The sequence below is a fragment of the Nerophis lumbriciformis genome, linkage group LG37 (assembly GCF_033978685.3).
Source record: "Nerophis lumbriciformis linkage group LG37, RoL_Nlum_v2.1, whole genome shotgun sequence".
NCBI classification, from domain to species: domain Eukaryota; kingdom Metazoa; phylum Chordata; class Actinopteri; order Syngnathiformes; family Syngnathidae; genus Nerophis; species Nerophis lumbriciformis.
The window spans coordinates 4,351,110-4,369,946 of record NC_084584.2 but is presented as its reverse complement, the minus strand read 5'-3'; the positions used below and the strand labels follow the sequence as shown (position 1 = coordinate 4,369,946).

Genomic DNA, 18,837 nt, shown 5'->3' with positions numbered 1-18,837 from the left:
AAACTTCTACAGGAAAATACCAACAAAACAGGAAAAGCCACCAAAATAGGACTAAAACACTATGCATAAAAATTTGGGTTTTTTTAATGAATGAAGTAACGTTTATGACAACCTTCTTCCAAAACACAATAGAATGTGAGATACAACAAGATAATGCATATATGTATCATTTGTTTTCAAAACGCTTACAAAAAAGTGGGACCCCATTGTTATGACTTGATGGGGTCCCTGGGACCCCATTTTGAAAATTCCTAGCGCCAACACTGATGGAGTATTGGTGCGTGCAAAACAGCAGCAGGCGGCTGTGGCCTGCGGGCCGGTTCTGATACTAAGACCTGCTCAGTGGCCTTGCGGTTGGAGTGTAGGTAGGTTGTGAGTTCAAACCCCGGCCGAGTCATACAGAAGACTATAAAAAGCCATTACCTCCCTGCTTGGCACTTAGGGTTGGAATTGGGGGTTAAATCACCAAAATGATTCCCAGGGGGTGGAACAAGGGGATGGGTCAAATGTTTGTGACTTTGTTAGAATAACGATGTATATATTATCACACAACTCTTATGCTTAAGGGCCGTTGCTATAGTTATTATCAATTGTGCTGAAGTTGTACTTTTTCTATCTGTGCAAAGCAAGTCGTCTCGCATCAGTGTTGTGTCCAGACCCGGCCTGCTGACTGCCAAGGCCGAACATCGAGTACCGTGACGCAGACAGAGCAGAGACAAGGCGATATCACGAGTGTCAGCACATTTGCATTTCTTGAATAGTCATATATTGTGTCTAACTGGGGTTGCTGTAATTACCCCACCTCCTTCAGCAGCAGCTTCAGTGATGTAACCAGGGACCTCCCAAATAAATAGAAGAAGCACGTGGGCTGGACTTTAGAGCGTAGTTTGCAGTGTTTCCCACACATTCATTTATTTGTGGCGGCCCGCCACGCAAGAATTACGTCCGCCACAAATGAATTTTTCGGCTTTTGACTCGCTCGACCGCTCATAAAATATTTTCAACGGCCGAAAAGGGCTGGACTTGGAGAGGAGGTAGGCCTACAGTCCGGACCACAGGAGGTATTATCAAAACGGTGTAGACACTTAGAAATCAGTGTGAAAATTAATTTGCTTCCGATACTTCCAGGCTTCAACTAGTGCCGCAGCTGAGGCAGTAAGAGATGGTGAGGAGGAAGGGATAGTAAGTACGCAGGGAGATGTTGTAGGAGAGGAGGAAGACAGGCAGCATGTAGAGCCAGCTAGGGCGGGGGCAACAGGTGAGATTTCAGCAAACACTGAAAAATAAAGCAGGGTCAGATCAGAAATGCACTTTTCTCATGAAAAGGGTCCTAATTTATATTCTTATGTGCCTTATAGAGAGGACCACGACAAAACATAGAGCGACTAGCTCCAGTGCGACCTGTTCAGCAGCAGCAGGAGGAGGAGGAGGAGGTTGACTTGACTGTGGCAGGACACCTCTGCCTCTGTTTCACTTTATGTTGCTGGTAAATAATATGGTTGTAGTAGTAGGCTAAAGTTAAATTATTTAGTATGCACTAATTAAAGGGACAGAGCTTTAAGAGACATTTTAGCTTTAGATATATTTTTTGTAAGAACCACAATTAATAAATATATTTCAGTGAATAACTAATTGTTCAAATCTGTATATAAATATGTACATAAAGTGTTGTAATTATATTCCAACTCCGCGTTCTTCTTGGTCATCGCCGCTGCCGCCGCCACCCCGCACCCACACCACCACAAATAGATGCCTGCCTTGTGGGAAACACTGGTTTGGATCTGTAACTAGAGTACAGCCTAAAAAAACGTCTCTCCTCAATTGAGCAAAATTGAACTCTGTCTCTGCATGATTCCTTGCTTCTTGTCTGTTTAATAGATGTCATCAGTGTTTGAACCTGACAGACTTTAACTTTAATTTTTAATCAAATATCATCCCAGGGGCCATAGATCATTCATTCACGGGCCGGATCTGGCCTTGACTTTGACACTCCTGACCAGTACAGTAACGCGTTACTGTAACGTCGTTAGTTTCGGCGGTAACTAGTGATCTAACGCGTTATTTTTTATATTCAGTAACTCAGTTACCGTTACTACATGATGCGTTACTGCGTTATTTTACGTTATTTTTTAATGTAGTATTGGCTCGAAACAGAAGAAGTGTCGTCCTTCTGTCTCACAAGGAAAAGAAAAGGCGCGCTTTCCTCGACCGAGGAGCGGAGCGCAGGGGAGACGTTCCTCCAGGGCCTATGTACTTCGAGGCTAACACCCTTCACTTTACCCGGCAGTGGGTCTTTACAGCTCCGGACTCGAGGGTGAATGACGAGGCCGGCGGTTTGTTGCAATTTTGTGACTTTATTGGTGTCTTGCACGCAGCCATCTACCAAGCTAGAGCACCTGCACGCACTCACTATTGCGCTCCCTCACCTCTCTCGCCCACTCACTCACTGACGTCACTCACCTCACATGCTGTCATATCTTAAAGGGCCACACACACACACACATACGCTACTCTCATAACAACTACAAAGACATCATGGTGAAGACAGAAGTCGAGTTTCTTAACATGGAGACATTGTCACTACTTTTCTTTTGTCGAGCACAAAGAAAAGAACATTTTAGTTAAATGTAAGTTGTAGATCCCATCTACTTAAAGTTAAAGTGCCATGATTGTCACACACACACTAGGTGTGGTGAAATTATTCTCTGCATTTGACCCATCACCCTTGATCACCCCCTGGGAGGTGAGGGGAGCAGTGAGCAGCAGCAGTGACCGCACCCGGGAATACTGCCCAAAACAGCAATTCAAATCTGCCGAAACAGCTACATAAATGGTAAATGGGTTATACTTGTATAGCTTTTCTACCTTTTTCAGGTACTCAAAGCGCTTTGACACTATTTCCACATTCACCCATTCACACACACATTCACACACCGATGGAGGGAGCTGCCATGCAAGGCACTAACCACCACCCATCAGGAGCAAGGTTGAAGTGTCTTGCTCAAGGACACAACGGACGTGACTAGGATGGTAGAAGGTGGGGATTGAACCAGTAACCCTCAGATTGCTGGCACGGCCACTCTCCCAACATCGCCACGCCACATAAGCAACATGCTTCGACGAAGCTAGTAAAGAGAGACACAGACTCCGATGCCACTTCACCTCCACCTAAGGATTTTAACGGAGGCAATGCTAGCCAGGACAACATTGATAGAGCCATTGCAGCGTATGTGCTAGAAGACATGCAGGCTATTTCTACAGTGGAGTCACCCGTTTTCTGGCAGCTAATTAGCATGATACCGGCGTGAAACAACAAATGGCACGGAAAACATGTTCCAAGTACCTGGACAGTGAGTACATAAACATGGAAAGCGAGCTAAAGAAAACACTCCAAACTCTGCCTCTGCTCATCATTGAAGGTACACACTGTCAATTCTCTTATATACTCTTTCATTCTAGACTTCTAGAGTGTTTGATTATCACATCACTCTAAATGTATAGACTGTAAAGTTCACAAACATAAAGAGGGATGCTAGTGGGCCAGGCCAATCTTACCTTATCTCTAAACTAAAACTGTGTAGAGTGTTCTGGGCTTCACTACAGTGTTGATCTCCTGAATACATGATTTTATTTCACAATTCCTTGAGAGAAAAAAAAATGCCTGATTAGGCTTTGTGTATGTCATGTGTGCCTTCCTTGGGTGAAGCCAGCTTTACAGCTATATTGTTATTATGCAGTTTGTTACTTATGTATGTTATGTTGCAGCTATTTCAAATAGTTTTGTCAATTTGTTGTGGCCTGAAATAAATTGGCCCTTTGAAACATATCTTTGTCTTTGTGTGTTGTATGTAGAGCACATTGCTTAGCAGAGTTCAGTGATGCAAATGCATGTCAAGTTGATCAACACATTGTATTATTGTCCAGTGCAACAATAACAGTACTGACATGAAGGCTAAAAGGGCATTAATGGGAGCCTTAAAAAAAAAAGGAGAAAAAAATAAGTAACTACCGTATTTTCCGCACCATTAGCCGCACCTAAAAACCACAAATTTACTCAAAAGCTGACAGTGCGGCTTTTAACCCGGTGCGCTTTATATATGGATAAATATTAAGATTCATTTTCATAAAGTTTCGTTCTCGCAACTTCGGTAAACAGCCGCCATCTTTTTTCCCGGTAGAGCAGGAAGCGCTTCTTCTTCTACGCAAGCAACCGCCAAGGTAAGCACCCGCCCCATAGAACAGGAAGCGCTTCTTCTTCTACTGTAAGCAACCACCCGCCCCCGGAAGAAGAAGAAGCGCGCGGTGCATGCTGGGATATGTGACGTTTCATTTCCATTTGTGTGTTTATGTAAAGACCCCAAAATGGCTCCTATTAAGTGTGTTGTCTGTCTAATTATAAATAATGCAGACGAGGCGTGTTAACTGAGTTCTCAACGTTTACTCACAGCGTGCTCATAACCACATTCTAACTGCCAGCATACAACAACGCTTCTCAGGGCTACCGCGCATGCTCGTCACTATCGTTGCATGCTGGGTAGTGTAGTTGTTATATTTGCTAGCTCATAACATCACATTAAGAGACACGCTTACGCGCTTAATTCAATACTCGCCGTCATTCCGGGTGGATTGACAAAAGACCTCCAGCCGCTAGATATTGGTGTCAACAGGGCATTCGAAGCTAGACTGCTAACTGCGTGGGAACAATGGATGACAGAAGGCGAACACACATTCACTAAGACAGGGAGGCAGCGCCAGACGACGCCAACATCTGCCAGTGGATCGTAAATGCCTGGGCAGATATTTCGGTCACAACTGTGGTCCGAGCTTTCCGGAAGGCAGGATTCACAGAACTGCTGGATAACAGTGACACTGACTCCGATGACTTCGACGAGACGGAACCGGCCATTTTGGATCTCACATTTGCCCAACTTTTCACTTCGGACACCGAAGACGAAGGATTTACGAATGAAGAATAACTTCAGAAAGTGAGCGCTATGTTTATTTTGTGTGTTGTGACATTAACGTTCGAGCAACATTATGTTGCTATTGCTCTGCACTATTTTGAATTTTACTATGTTTGTGATTGCACATTTGCGTACATTTTGGGACAGAGTTGTTAGAACGCTGGTTTTCAATATATTATTAAAGTTTGACTGACCTATCTGACTGTTTTTTTGACATTCCCTTTAGCGCAGCATAGGCGCGGCTTATAGTCCGGGGCGGCTTATTGGTGGACAAAGTTATGAAATATGCCATTCATTGAAGGTGCGGCTAATAATCCGGTGCGCCTTATAGTGCGGAAAATACGGTAGTTACTTTTCACAGTAACGCATTACTTTTTGGTGTAAGTAACTGAGTTACTTTTGAAATAAAGTAACTAGTAACTGTAACTAGTTACTGGTTTTCAGTAACTAACCCAACACTGCTCCTGACCTAGAACCAGCTGATTAGTACAAGTTAGAATGCGGAAAAAAAAAATGTGTTCTTGTCTCTTATAAGGATTGTGAAAATGATTTTTTTTTTTTAAGTGCAGTTCCCCTTCAAGGACTTGCCTGTTTCCTCCCTCTGCTGTGTATTACCTGACACTCGGACTCAGGAGTGACCTCCAAATACCCAAACATTCTGTCACGGGTCTGTTAGCAACGCACTTGGCCTTTGAAGAGGATGCGCGCCAGATTCAGCTGGCATGTGAAAATGGCCTGTTTGGACTGTGGAGCAATCAACAGCCAAACATGGTTGTAATCTTTAACCGGGTGGACAAAGTCTCCCTGACCAGGACTGCTGTGATGTGACGTGGTGGCTGGAATGAAACTGTAGGTGTGCCAAATATAACAGACTTCAATGGAAGATTGTTGTTTCTCCTTTAAGACCGCCCAGCGAGACGGAGATGATCCGGCTTTGTCGTGCCTTATACATACATGGCTGTCTTGAGTTTCCAAATATTTCTACAACTCTTATTTTTTTGTGATAAGAGTGATTAAAACACATACTTGTTGGTCACAAATGTGCTGGGTCAATGTTAATATTTGCTTACATGTCCCTTGGCAAGTTTCACTGTGATACGACACTTTTGGTAGCTACCACAAGCTTCTGGTAAGCTTCTGGTTGATTTTTTGACCACTCCTTTTAAAAATTGATGCCGTTCAGCTCAATTTGTTGGTTTTCTGACATCAATCAATCAATCAATCAATGTTTACTTATATAGCCCTAAATCACAAGTGTCTCAAAGGGCTGCACAAGCCACAACGACATCCTCGGTACAGAACCCACATAAGGGCAAGGAAAAACTCACCCCAGTGGGACGTCGATGTGAATGACTATGAGAAACCTTGGAGAGGACCGCATATGTGGGTAACGCCCCCCTCTAGGGAGACCGAATGCAATGGATGTCGAGTGGGTCTAACATAATATTGTGAGAGTACAGTCTATAGTGGATCCAGCATAACAGTAAGAGTCCAGTCCACAGTGGGGTCAGCAGGAAACCATCCCAGCAGCGCAGAGATGTTCCCAACCGATATACAGGCGAGCGGTTCACCCCGGGTCCCGACCCCGGACAGCCAGCACCCCATCTATGGCCACCGGACCTGAGTGTCTCCCCTTCCACAAGGGGATAGGGGCGGGAGCCGAGGAGAAAAGAAAACAAACGGCAGATCAACTGGTCTAAAAAAAAAGAGGGGGCTATTCAAAGGCTAGAGTATACAAATGAGTTTTGAGATGGGACTTAAATGCTTCTACTGAGGTAGCATCTCTAATTGTTACCTGGAGGGCATTCCATAGTACTGGAGCCCCAATAGAAAACGCTCTACAGCCCGCAGACTTTTTTTGGGCTCTGGGAATCACTAATAAACCGGAGTTCTTTGAACGCAGATTTCTTGCCGGGACATATGGTACAATACAATCGGCAAGATAGGACGGAGCTAGACCGTGTAGTATTTTAGACGTAAGTAGTAAAACCTTAAAGTCACATCTTAAGTGCACAGGAAGCCAGTGCAGGTGAGCCAGTATAGGTATATATATATATATATATATGTATATACAGTATACGCGTAATGTGATCAAACTTTCTTGTTCTTGTCAAAAGTCTAGCAGCCGCATTTTGTACCAACTGTAATCTTTTAATGCTAGACATAGGGAGACCCCAAAATAATAGGTTACAGTAGTCGAGACGAGACGTAACGAACGCATGAATAATGATCTCAGCGTCGCTAGTGGACAAAATGGAACGAATTTTAGCGATATTACGGAGATGAAAGAAGGCCGTTTTAGTAACACTCTTAATGTGTGATTCAAAGGAGAGAGTTGGGTCGAAAATAATACCCATATTCTTTACTGAGTCGCTTTGTGTAATTGTTTGGTTGTCAAATGTTAAGGTGGTATTATCAAATAAATGTCGGTGTTTAGCAGGATCGATAATCAGCATTTCTGTTTTCTTAGTGTTGAGTTGCAAGAAGTTAGCGGACATCCATTGTTTAATTTCATTAAGGACATGGACTTGTTTCTTCAGCATTGTCCACACGTCAGGACTTTGGGAAGGCCATTCTAAAACCACAGAACTTTCCTCCAGAAGGTCTTATCTTTGTCCATGTGGTGTCAGATGAAACAAAAATGGAGCTGTTTGGCCACAAAAGCCAGCAATATGTTGGAGGGAGAAAGGGTGAGGCCTTTAAAGGGGAACATTATCAGCAGACCTATGTAAGCGTCAATATATACCTTGATGTTGCAGAAAAAAGACCATATATTTTTTTAACCAATTTCCAAACTCTAAATGGGTGAATTTTGGCGAATTAAACGTATTATTTACCAGCAACATGAAGTGAAACAGAGGCAGAGGTGTCCTGCCACAGTCAGTCAACCTCCTCCTCCTCCTCCTGCTGCTGAACAGGTCGCACCTGTGGTCCGGACTGTAGGCCTACCTCCTCTCCAAGTCGAGCCCTTTTCGGCCGTTGAAAATATTTTTCTATACTCATCTGTGTGAAGGAGTGAACATCCAACATTAGAATTTATTACTAACGAGCAGAAGCGCTCTATGTACAGTGCCGTCTAACCTTAAGCGGCAGCAGCTCAACACATGCAGGGTTCAACGTTAAGGTTTTTTTCTACTTGCCCGACTTCTCAAATCTACTTGCCCCAATATTTTTACTTGTCCTGCCTAGGTTTTTTTCTGGCTGTGTAGTGCTCATGGCTTATATCTTACTAAAATTCTTCCTGTTGACTATTTACAACACTACACAGTATCTATTATTATTATTATCTATAATTACATTTAAATGGCATTGCATACATGTAAAATTAAATGCTATTTCACATTATTTGACCAGTAGCAGTTACACCCATCTGAACAGGTCAGCCACCTGTTTAAAGCCCGATCACAGTTGACATCTTGAAATGAAGGGCCTTTAATGGCCAAAACATTAACCTGGACAACATTTTAACAGCTGCTTGGCTCAGATTTGATTCTTTTCATTGCATTCACATGCTGCAGTGGACAGTGGACAATTTAGCTTCAGTCCATATGTGTTTATTGACAACATGGTTATAACCTGGACACGTTAGCTTGTCGGTAGGGTAACACGTGACTGTTACTACGTGCGTTTGCCCCGGCCCACGAGTCAAACAGCGGCGGTGTTAATGAAGCAGCGGATTAACGTTAAATATATGACGAGCCGCGAGCGATGCAGCTATAACATATCTACCTACAACCTATATTACCCTCGTATTTTGATCCCGTTTCGTCCGTCCGTCCGTCCCTCTTCTTCTTCTTCTGGCCCACCAGGTGAATTAAGTGCTATTGGCGGAGTTACCGCCACCTACTGCACCGGAGTTGTAACTACAAGCAACATTCACAGACAGTCCCATTGCTTTTATGAGCGGTCGAGCGAGTCAAAAGCCGAAAAATCCATTTGTGGCGGACGTAATTCTTTCGTGGCGGGCCGCAACAAATAAATGAATGTGTGGGAAACACTGACATTACAAACACCGAATCAGTTATCTTCCGTTTTTTTCGACTGTTTTCCGTACCTTGGAGACATCATGCCTCGTCGGTGTGTTGTCGGAGGGTGTAACAACACGAACAGGGACGGATTCAAGTTGCACCAGTGGCCCAAAGATGCCAAAGTGGTAAGAAATTGGACGACATTTGTTCAAAATACAAGGCTGTGGGGAAAGCCGACGAAAATGGTCAGTCATTTGTTCCGCACACTTTACCGACGAAAGCTATGCTACGACAGAGATGGCAAGAATGTGTGGATATCCTGCGACACTCAAAGCAGATGCATTTCCAACGATAAAGTCAAAGAAATCTGCCGCCAGACCCCCATTGAATCTGCCGGAGTGTGTGAGCAATTCAGGGACAAAGGACCTCGCTAGCACGGCAAGCAATGGCGGCAGTTTGTTCCCGCAGACGAGCGAGCTAAGCCCCCTGGATGTCTTGGCTCACACCGTCCCTTATGCCACCGAAGATGATCAAGAGAAGAATATCGACCCTAGCTTCCTTGGCCTACTGACATCAACTCCAAAACTGGACAGATCAGCTTTCAGGAAAAGAGAGTGGATGAGGGTATGTCTACAGAATATATTAATTGATGAAAACTTTATTCATTACTCGCGGTTTTTATGTAAATTATTATACATAAACTGTGTTTACCAATAATTTAGCTTAAAAACATTACAACACTCCTATGTTGAAGCACAGTACAATCCATCAAGCGGGGCGGCTTCATAGCTTACCGAAGTCGTACTAAAACATTTTGATAGATTTTGGTGTAATGCTCTATATTTTCAAGGGAACATATAACATTTTGGTGTTGTTTACTTGAGCCATATTGCTGTCTACACTTGGTGACTGCCATCATATTGCAGTCTACACGTATCTCTTATGTGTGACTGCCATCTACTGGTCACATTTATCATTTCACCGTGCACCAAATAAAATAGCTTCGAGGTCGGTAAGCTCAACCAAAATGATTCCGTACATTAGGCGCACCGGGCTATAAAACGCATTGTCGAGTTTTGAAAAAAATTAAAGGATTTTAAGTGTGTATATCGACCCTAGCTTCCCTGGCCTGCTGACATCAACTCCAAAACTGGACAGATCAGCTTTCAGGAAAAGAGCGCGGATGAGGGTATGTCTACAGAATATATTAATTGATGAAAACTGGGCTGTCTGCACTCTCAAAGTGCATGTTGTTGCCAAATGTATTTCATATGCTGTAAACCTAGTTCATAGTTGTTAGTTTCCTTTAATGCCAAACAAACACATACCAATCGTTGGTTAGAAGGCGATCGCCGAATTCGTCCTCGCTTTCTCCCGTGTCGCCGGCTGCCGTGTCGTGTTCGTCGGTTTCGCTTGCATACGGTTCAAACCGATATGGCGCAATAGCTTCAGTTTCTTCTTCAATTTCGCTTAAGCCGCTGAAATCCGAGTCTGAATCCGAGCTAATGTCGCTATACCTTGCTGTTCTATCCGCCATGTTTGTTTGTGTTGGCATCACTATGTGACGTCACAGGAAAATGGACGGGTGTTTATAACGATCAGGCACTTTGAAGCTTTTTCTAGGGATATTGCGTGATGGGTAATATTTTGAAAAAAACTTCGAAAAATAAATTAAGCCACTGGGAACTGATTTTTAATGGTTTTAACTCTTCTGAAATTGTGATAATGTTCCCCTTTAATCCCAGGAACACCATACCTACCGTCAAGCATGTCGGTAGTATTATGCTCTGGGCCTGTTTTGCTGCCAATAGAACTGCTGCTTTACAGAGTAAATGTGACAATGAAAAATCCAAATTCTTCAGGACAAGCTAAAATCATCATCCCGGAAGTCGGGTCTTGGGCGCAGTTGGGTGTTCCAACAGGACAATGACCCCAAACTAGGGGTGTAACGGAACGTGTATTTGTATTGAACCGTTTCGGTACGGGGGTTCCGGTTCAGTTTGGAGGTGTACCGAACGAGTTTCCACACGGACATATTAAGTAGCGAAACGCACGTTGTGTAAACAACACACGGCATGCTAGCAGCTAACGGGCTAGGATAGACTGACCATACGTCCTCTTTTCACTGGACATGTCCTCTTTTGCGGAGCTGTCAGGGCGGAGTTTCTTAAATGCCTCAAATGTCCGGCATTTTGAGTTAGGGTTGCGTGTATTTTCAATGTACGTTCAGGGTTAAGAAGGGGTTAAAAACAAAACAAATTGTGCGGGCAGCAGCATTGGTGAGGGAGGGGTAGAGACAGAGAGAGAGAGAGAGAGTTATGATAAACGCGCATGCGTCGCCAGGCTCTGCTTTTTATCCATAGATTTATCACATTTAATTTTTTATCATCTATAGCAGGGGTGTCAAAAGTGTGCCCCGGAGGCCATTTGCGGCCCACAGCTAATGTTTTAAAGGCCCACGGCACATTCTAAAAAATACTAAATATAACAAAAGTGAAATAAAAAAGCTTAAAGGTTAAATGTAATTTAGAAAAAGTTGCAATGTTGACTAATAAAACAAAGTTGTTTTTTTTTCTTTCAAACTGTCATTGCTCAAAACATAATATTGAATCAAAATCAATGTTATTATGAATTATTGACCTATCCAAGGTTCCCATTACTTCACATCAAATATTACACTAAGAAAAATATTTTTGGTGGAAGATTTTGCAAATTTGGTAAATAAATAACCCAAAAATGTATATTTTGTTGTTTTCTTACTGTAACGAAAATGAACCGAACCGTGACCTCTAAACCGAGGTGCGTACCGAACCAAAATTTTTGTGTACCGTTACACCCCTACCCCAAACACACGTCAAAATTGGTAAAGGAATGGTTAAATCAGGCTAGAATGAAGGTTTTGGAATGGCCTTCCCAAAGTCTGTGTGGACAATGCTGAAGAAACAAGTCCATGTCAGAAAAGCAACAACATTTAGCTGAACTGCACCAATTTTGTGGTCAAAAACTCAACCAGGAGCTTGTGGATGGCTACCAAAAGCGCCTTATTGCAGGTAAACTTGCCAAGGGACATGTAAGCAAATATTAACATTGCTGTATGTCAGTGTTTCCCACACATTCATTTATTTGTGGCGGCCCGCCACGAAAGAATTACGTCCGCCACAAACGGATTTTTCGGCTTTTGACTCGCTCGACCGCTCATAAAAGCAATGGGACTGTCTGTGAATGTTGCTTGTAGTTACACCTCCGGTGCAGTAGGTGGCGGTAGCCTACTATGCATTGTAACTCCGCCAATAGCACTTAATTCACCTGGTGGGCCAGAAGAAGAAGAAGAAGAAGAAGAAGAGGGACGGACGGGATCAAAATACGAGGGTAATATAGGTAGATAGGTTATAGCTGCATCGCTCGCGGCTCGTCATATATTTAACGTTAATCCGCCATTTCACCGAGCGTTTCACTGACGGTGAGCAGCCTGACGCTGCTTCATGCACGTAGTAACAGTCACGTGTTTTCATACCGACGAGCTAACGTGTCCAGGTTATAACCCTGTTGTCAATAAACACACGTGGACTGAAGCTAAATTGTCCACTGTCCACTGCAGCATGTGAATGCAATGAAAAGAATAAAATCTGAGCCAACCAGCTGTTAAAATGTTGTCCAGGTTAATGTTTTGGCCATTAAAGGCCCTTCATTTCAAGATTTCAACTGTGATCGGGCTTTAAACAGGTGGCTGACCTGTTCAGATGGGTGTAACTGCTACTGGTCAAATAATGTGAAATAGCATTTAATTTTACATGTATGCAATGCCATTTAAATGTAATTATAGATAATAATAATGATAAATACTGTGTAGTGTTGTAAATAGTCAACGGGAAGAATTTTAGTAAGATATAAGCCATGAGCACTACACAGCCAGAAAAAAACCTAGGCATGACAAGTAAAAATATTGGGGCAAGTAGATTTGAGAAGTCGGGCAAGTAGAAAAAAACCTTAACGTTGAACTGCTGCCGCTTAAGGTTAGACGGCACTGTACATAGAGCGCTTCTGCTCGTTAGTAATAAATTCTAATGTTGGATGTTCACTCCTTCACACAGATGAGTATAGAAAAATATTTTCAACGGCCGAAAAGGGCTCGACTTGGAGAGGAGGTAGGCCTACAGTCCGGACCACAGGTGCGACCTGTTCAGCAGCAGCAGGAGGAGGAGGAGGTGGTTGACTGACTGTGGCAGGACACCTCTGCCTCTGTTTCACTTCATGTTGCTGGTAAATAATATGGTTGTAGTAGTAGGCTAAAGTTAAATTATTTAGTATTCACTAATTAAAGGGGCAGAGCTTTAAGAGACATTTTAGCTTTTATATTTTATAAGATATATTTTTTTGTAAGAACCACAATTAATAAATATATTTCAGTGAATCACTAATTGTTCAAATCTGTATACAGGTAAAAGCCAGTAAATTAGAATATTTTGAAAAACTTGATTTATTTCAGTAATTGCATTCAAAAGGTGTAACTTGTACATTATATTTATTCATTGCACACAGACTGATCCATTAAAATGTTTATTTCATTTAATTTTGATGATTTGAAGTGGCAACAAATGAAAATCCAAAATTCCGTGTGTCACAAAATTAGAATATTACTTAAGGCTAATACAAAAAAGGGATTTTTAGAAATGTTGGCCAACTGAAAAGTATGAAAATGAAAAATATGAGCATGTACAATACTCAATACTTGGTTGGAGCTCCTTTTGCCTCAATTACTGCGTTAATGCGGCGTGGCATGGAGTCGATGAGTTTCTGGCACTGCTCAGGTGTTATGAGAGCCCAGGTTGCTCTGATAGTGGCCTTCAACTCTTCTGCGTTTTTGGGTCTGGCATTCTGCATCTTCCTTTTCACAATACCCCACAGATTTTCTATGGGGCTAAGGTCAGGGGAGTTGGCGGGCCAATTTAGAACAGAAATACCATGGTCCGTAAACCAGGCACGGGTAGATTTTGCGCTGTGTGCAGGCGCCAAGTCCTGTTGGAACTTGAAATCTCCATCTCCATAGAGCAGGTCAGCAGCAGGAAGCATGAAGTGCTCTAAAACTTGCTGGTAGACGGCTGCGTTGACCCTGGATCTCAGGAAACAGAGTGGACCGACACCAGCAGATGACATGGCACCCCAAACCATCACTGATGGTGGAAACTTTACACTAGACTTCAGGCAACGTGGATCCTGTGCCTCTCCTGTCTTCCTCCAGACTCTGGGACCTCGATTTCCAAAGGAAATGCAAAATTTGCATGGTTGGGTGATGGTTTGGGGTGCCATGTCATCTGCTGGTGTCGGTCCACTCTGTTTCCTGAGATCCAGGGTCAACGCAGCCGTCTACCAGCAAGTTTTAGAGCACTTCATGCTTCCTGCTGCTGACCTGCTCTATGGAGATGGAGATTTCAAGTTCCAACAGGACTTGGCGCCTGCACACAGCGCAAAATCTACCCGTGCCTGGTTTACGGACCATGGTATTTCTGTTCTAAATTGGCCCGCCAACTCCCCTGACCTTAGCCCCATAGAAAATCTGTGGGGTATTGTGAAAAGGAAGATGCAGAATGCCAGACCCAAAAACGCAGAAGAGTTGAAGGCCACTATCAGAGCAACCTGGGCTCTCATAACACCTGAGCAGTGCCAGAAACTCATCGACTCCATGCCACGCCGCATTAACGCAGTAATTGAGGCAAAAGGAGCTCCAACCAAGTATTGAGTATTGTACATGCTCATATTTTTCATTTTCATACTTTTCAGTTGGCCAACATTTCTAAAAATCCCTTTTTTGTATTAGCCTTAAGTAATATTCTAATTTTGTGACACACGGAATTTTGGATTTTCATTTGTTGCCACTTCAAATCATCAAAATTAAATGAAATAAACATTTGAATGCATCAGTCTGTGTGCAATGAATAAATATAATGTACAAGTTACACCTTTTGAATGCAATTACTGAAATAAATCAAGTTTTTCAAAATATTCTAATTTACTGGCTTTTACCTGTATAAATATGTACATAAAATGTTGTAATTATATTCCAACTCCGCGTTCTTCTTGGTCATCGCCGCTGCCGCCGCCACCCCCCGACCACACCACCACAGATAGATGCCTGTCCTGTGGGAAACACTGTATGTATACTTTTGACCCAGCACATTGGCTCACATTTTCAGTAGACCCGTAATAAATTCATTAAAGAAGCAAACTTCATGAATGTTTTTTGTGACCAACAAGTAAATGATTGGAAAGTCAAGACAGCCATGACGTGATGTTCTTTACAAGTGTATGTACACTTTTGACCACGACTCGAGGCCTACAACGACTTGAAGTGTTCGGACAAGGAAGTTAGTGGTAGAAGTAATGTGCGTGCGTCAGAGGCAGAGTGGAAAAATATGCTGTTTTATGATAGTGATCAATGGAGCTGTTTTGTCCAGTTTTCTCTACCAACAAGAGACCTCAAAACTTAAGAGCTGCAGACCGGGAGAGAAAAGAGTGGCTTCAAACTAGCTCGTAGAAGATGGAGTAAAACTATATCCTGTTCCTGTAAAATGACCTTTCTTTAGCTAACATTTCTAGCCTGTGAGAACCTTCCGCTCATGCCCACATTTACATGGCAGTCACATTCAAATCAGACCTTTTCTAGCAACAGTTCAGTCATCAACAGAGGTGGGTAGTAACGCGCTACATTTACTCCGTTACATCTACTTGAGTAACTTTTGGGATAAATTGTACTTCTAAGAGTAGTTTTAATGCAACATACTTTTACTTTTACTTGAGTATATTTATAGAGAAGAAACGCTACTTTTACTCCGCTACTTTTATCTACATTCAGCTCGCTACTAATTTTTATCGATCTGTTAATGCACGCTTTGTTTGTTTTGGTCTGTCAGACAGACCTTCATAGTGCCTGCGTTTCAACAAATACAGTCACTGGTGACGTTCACTCCGTTCCACCAATCAGATGCAGTCACTGGTGACGTTGGACCAATCAAACAGAGCCAGGCGGTCACATGACCTGACTTAAACAAGTTGAAAAACTTATTGGGGTGTTACCATTTAGTGGTCAATTGTACGGAATATATACTGTACTGTGCAATCTACTAATAAAAGTTTCAATCAATCAATCAAAAGTGTGAAGGAAAAAAGACCCTTTTTTATTTCAACCGTACATCCCGTCAAAAGCCTAAAGACTGACTGCACAGTTCCTGTCTTCACAATAAAAAGTGCCGCTCCATCGCGCCTGCGCTTTCAAAACAAGAGTCTCCGAAAGCCAGCGCAAACAAGCTAGCAAGCTACGGAGTTTGCCGCCAATGTATTTCTTGTAAAGTGTATAAAAACGAATATGGAAGCTGGACAAATAAGATGCCAAAAACCAACCACTTTCATGTGGTATTACACAAAAAGGAGGAACTTTTTTTCTCCTCCATTTGAAAACGTGGACGTTATCATCACTACTGTCTGATTACAATCAATGCAAGTCATCAGAATCAGGTAATACACCAACTTATATTCTTGTGTTCATGAAAGAAAGGAATCTATATGTGTTAAACATGCATGTATATTCATTAAAACCCCTTTAACATGTAAACAAAAACTGAAAAATAAATAAATATAAATTATATACTTTATCTATATATATATATATATATATATATATATATGTGTGTGTGTGTGTGTATATATATATATGTGTGTATGTATATATATATATACGTGTGTGTGTGTGTGTGTGTGTGTGTGTGTGTGTATATATATATATATATATATATATATATATATATATGATATGTGTGTGTATGTTACTCATCAGTTACTCAGTACTTGAGTAGTTTTTTCACAACATACTTTTTACTTTTACTCAAGTAAATATTTGGGTGACTACTCCTTACTTTTACTTGAGTAATAAATCTCTAAAGTAACAGTACTCTTACTTGAGTACAATTTCTGGCTACTCTACCCACCTCTGGTCATCAATGACTTTGTGTGTGTTCCCTCCTGCTATCCACTTGAACCTTACATCCTTGACTGGCTGGTGTTCACCTACCTCTGAGGATCCTCGTCCTCTTCCTGGACCTGGACTGGAACTTAGAAAATCTCCCAATGAAGTCACTGCGATCGTACATGTTTAAAGGCACGGAGGCGAGGTGCTCCATGACCATCCCATCCTGGCCCGGGTGCCAATTGTCCAAATCCTGGTCCTGGCTTTGGCTCAGCGAGAGGCTGTCGCCATAGTCCGACGTACAGCTTTCAGCCCCCAGGCTGGCGATGCTTCCGAAATCCTGCAAAGACATCATTGTTCCGCCGGTCCCTTTTCCGGCAGTCTTCAGTCAAAAGCTGAGAGATTCCCCCACATTATGTATTAATGAAAAACTGGTCCTGGAATGATGTCACATAAAACCTAAACCGTCCTTAAGGTCCACTCTTGCACATCCTCTCTCTTCGATCAGTTCGGTGAGATCACAGCTTTGTCGTCAAAGACATGTCACACTGCTAAGGGTTCCGTCCAAAACGTTGTGTTTTTAGCGCCGTTTCAAAGGTGGTCTTTTTGGTCAAAGCTCAGCACACTCGTCTGACCTGGTATTTGTTGTCTCTCTGAAGCCTCGGAGTCTCTGAGGCAAGGTTGTGTTTCTCTACTCTCAGGTGGTGAGCCAGGGAGGAGTCCAATTCCAAGAAGGCAGCTTGATTGGCTGATTTAAAACGTTTGGGTGGATCTCTTCCACTCGCTTCCTCTGAAGGGGATTTTTTGACGTACGTGAAGAACAACTCCTAGCACCTGTTTGCTACCTCGGTCCCTCATCCTTGATGTCCCGCACACCACGGAAGCATGACGGAATGTGCCAACTTGATCCAGACAGCCAACACATGGCATGTGACCTGGGAGTAAAGAGTTGGGAGTCCTCGCGACTCTGGTCCAGGCTGTTTAGCCAGTTACAGTAACCTCGACGTGTAAATGGTGTAGGGTTACTGGGAGCCGACACACCCCTCGACAGGGGGGCGAGACACGGCCAAACACAAACAGGAAAAGCCCTCAGCCCTCGCACAAGGTTGGCTGGTAATCTTGATGGGCAGATAGTAATGGAAAGATAATGTGCAGAGTCAGCGCTGTCTTCAAGCGTTAAGAATTCCTTTCATAGCAGCAACGGAGACGGACAAATACGCATTTCGTTCTTCAAAAAAAAACAGACTGCTTCCTCCTTCTCACAAAATCAGGAAAATAATGTAGCTCAGTCCTAAAAATAAGGCGGAGGACTCATCCCCTCAGTACTTCTCAATTTAGCACAAAGACCCAGAGAAACATCAAGACTTAAGACGGAAATTTCCAGCGGGTTATTATCACAGCCAGCGTGTCACTCCCTGGCTCCTCAGGAGGAACCTACCCTGGGGGGCGGGGGGGGCATCTCACTGTTGATGCCACCATTGTCATGACATCACCTCCATTGAGTGCCACACCCAGGAGAGGTCGAGTGTGGGAAAACAAACCTCGCGTCTTGTCTCAGTGTGACGGGGAAACATTCGAATGATAGCTAACGTGTTTATTAGGAGTGCACGACAATGACTGACGCGGGGAATTAAGGCTTCACACACAGTACAGGCCAAAAGTTTGGACACACCTTCTCAATTCGACGTAGTCGACGTCATCGGTTACGTAAATACGTCGACGCCGTTTTTGTGCGTCGGCGCGTCGCATATTTACGTCACTCTACTTTACTGTCATGGCGGAGCGCAAAGCAGACGATGCGAGCGAGGGGAAAAAAGCACGCCAAAAGTCGTCAAAAGTGTGGGAGTATTTCAATAAACGGCCTAATAATGTTGTTGTATGCACACTGTGTCGAGCGGAAATGGCCTATCATAGCAGCACAACGGCTATGAAGGAACATTTGAAAAGA

General features: G+C 43.0%; 1 protein-coding gene across 1 annotated transcript in view; it reads right to left on the bottom strand.

Moving 5' to 3' along the window:
* The window catches only part of fryb (furry homolog b (Drosophila)), a 231,855-nt gene extending 213,735 nt beyond the window's left edge, over positions 1 to 18,120 (bottom strand). The window contains exon 1 of the mRNA XM_072912548.1: positions 16,995 to 18,120. Within this exon, the coding sequence (XP_072768649.1) occupies positions 16,995 to 17,244 (250 nt within the window). The 5' untranslated portion in view covers positions 17,245 to 18,120. The remainder of the gene's footprint in view (positions 1 to 16,994) is intronic.
* Between the last annotated feature and the right edge of the window lie 717 nt (positions 18,121 to 18,837).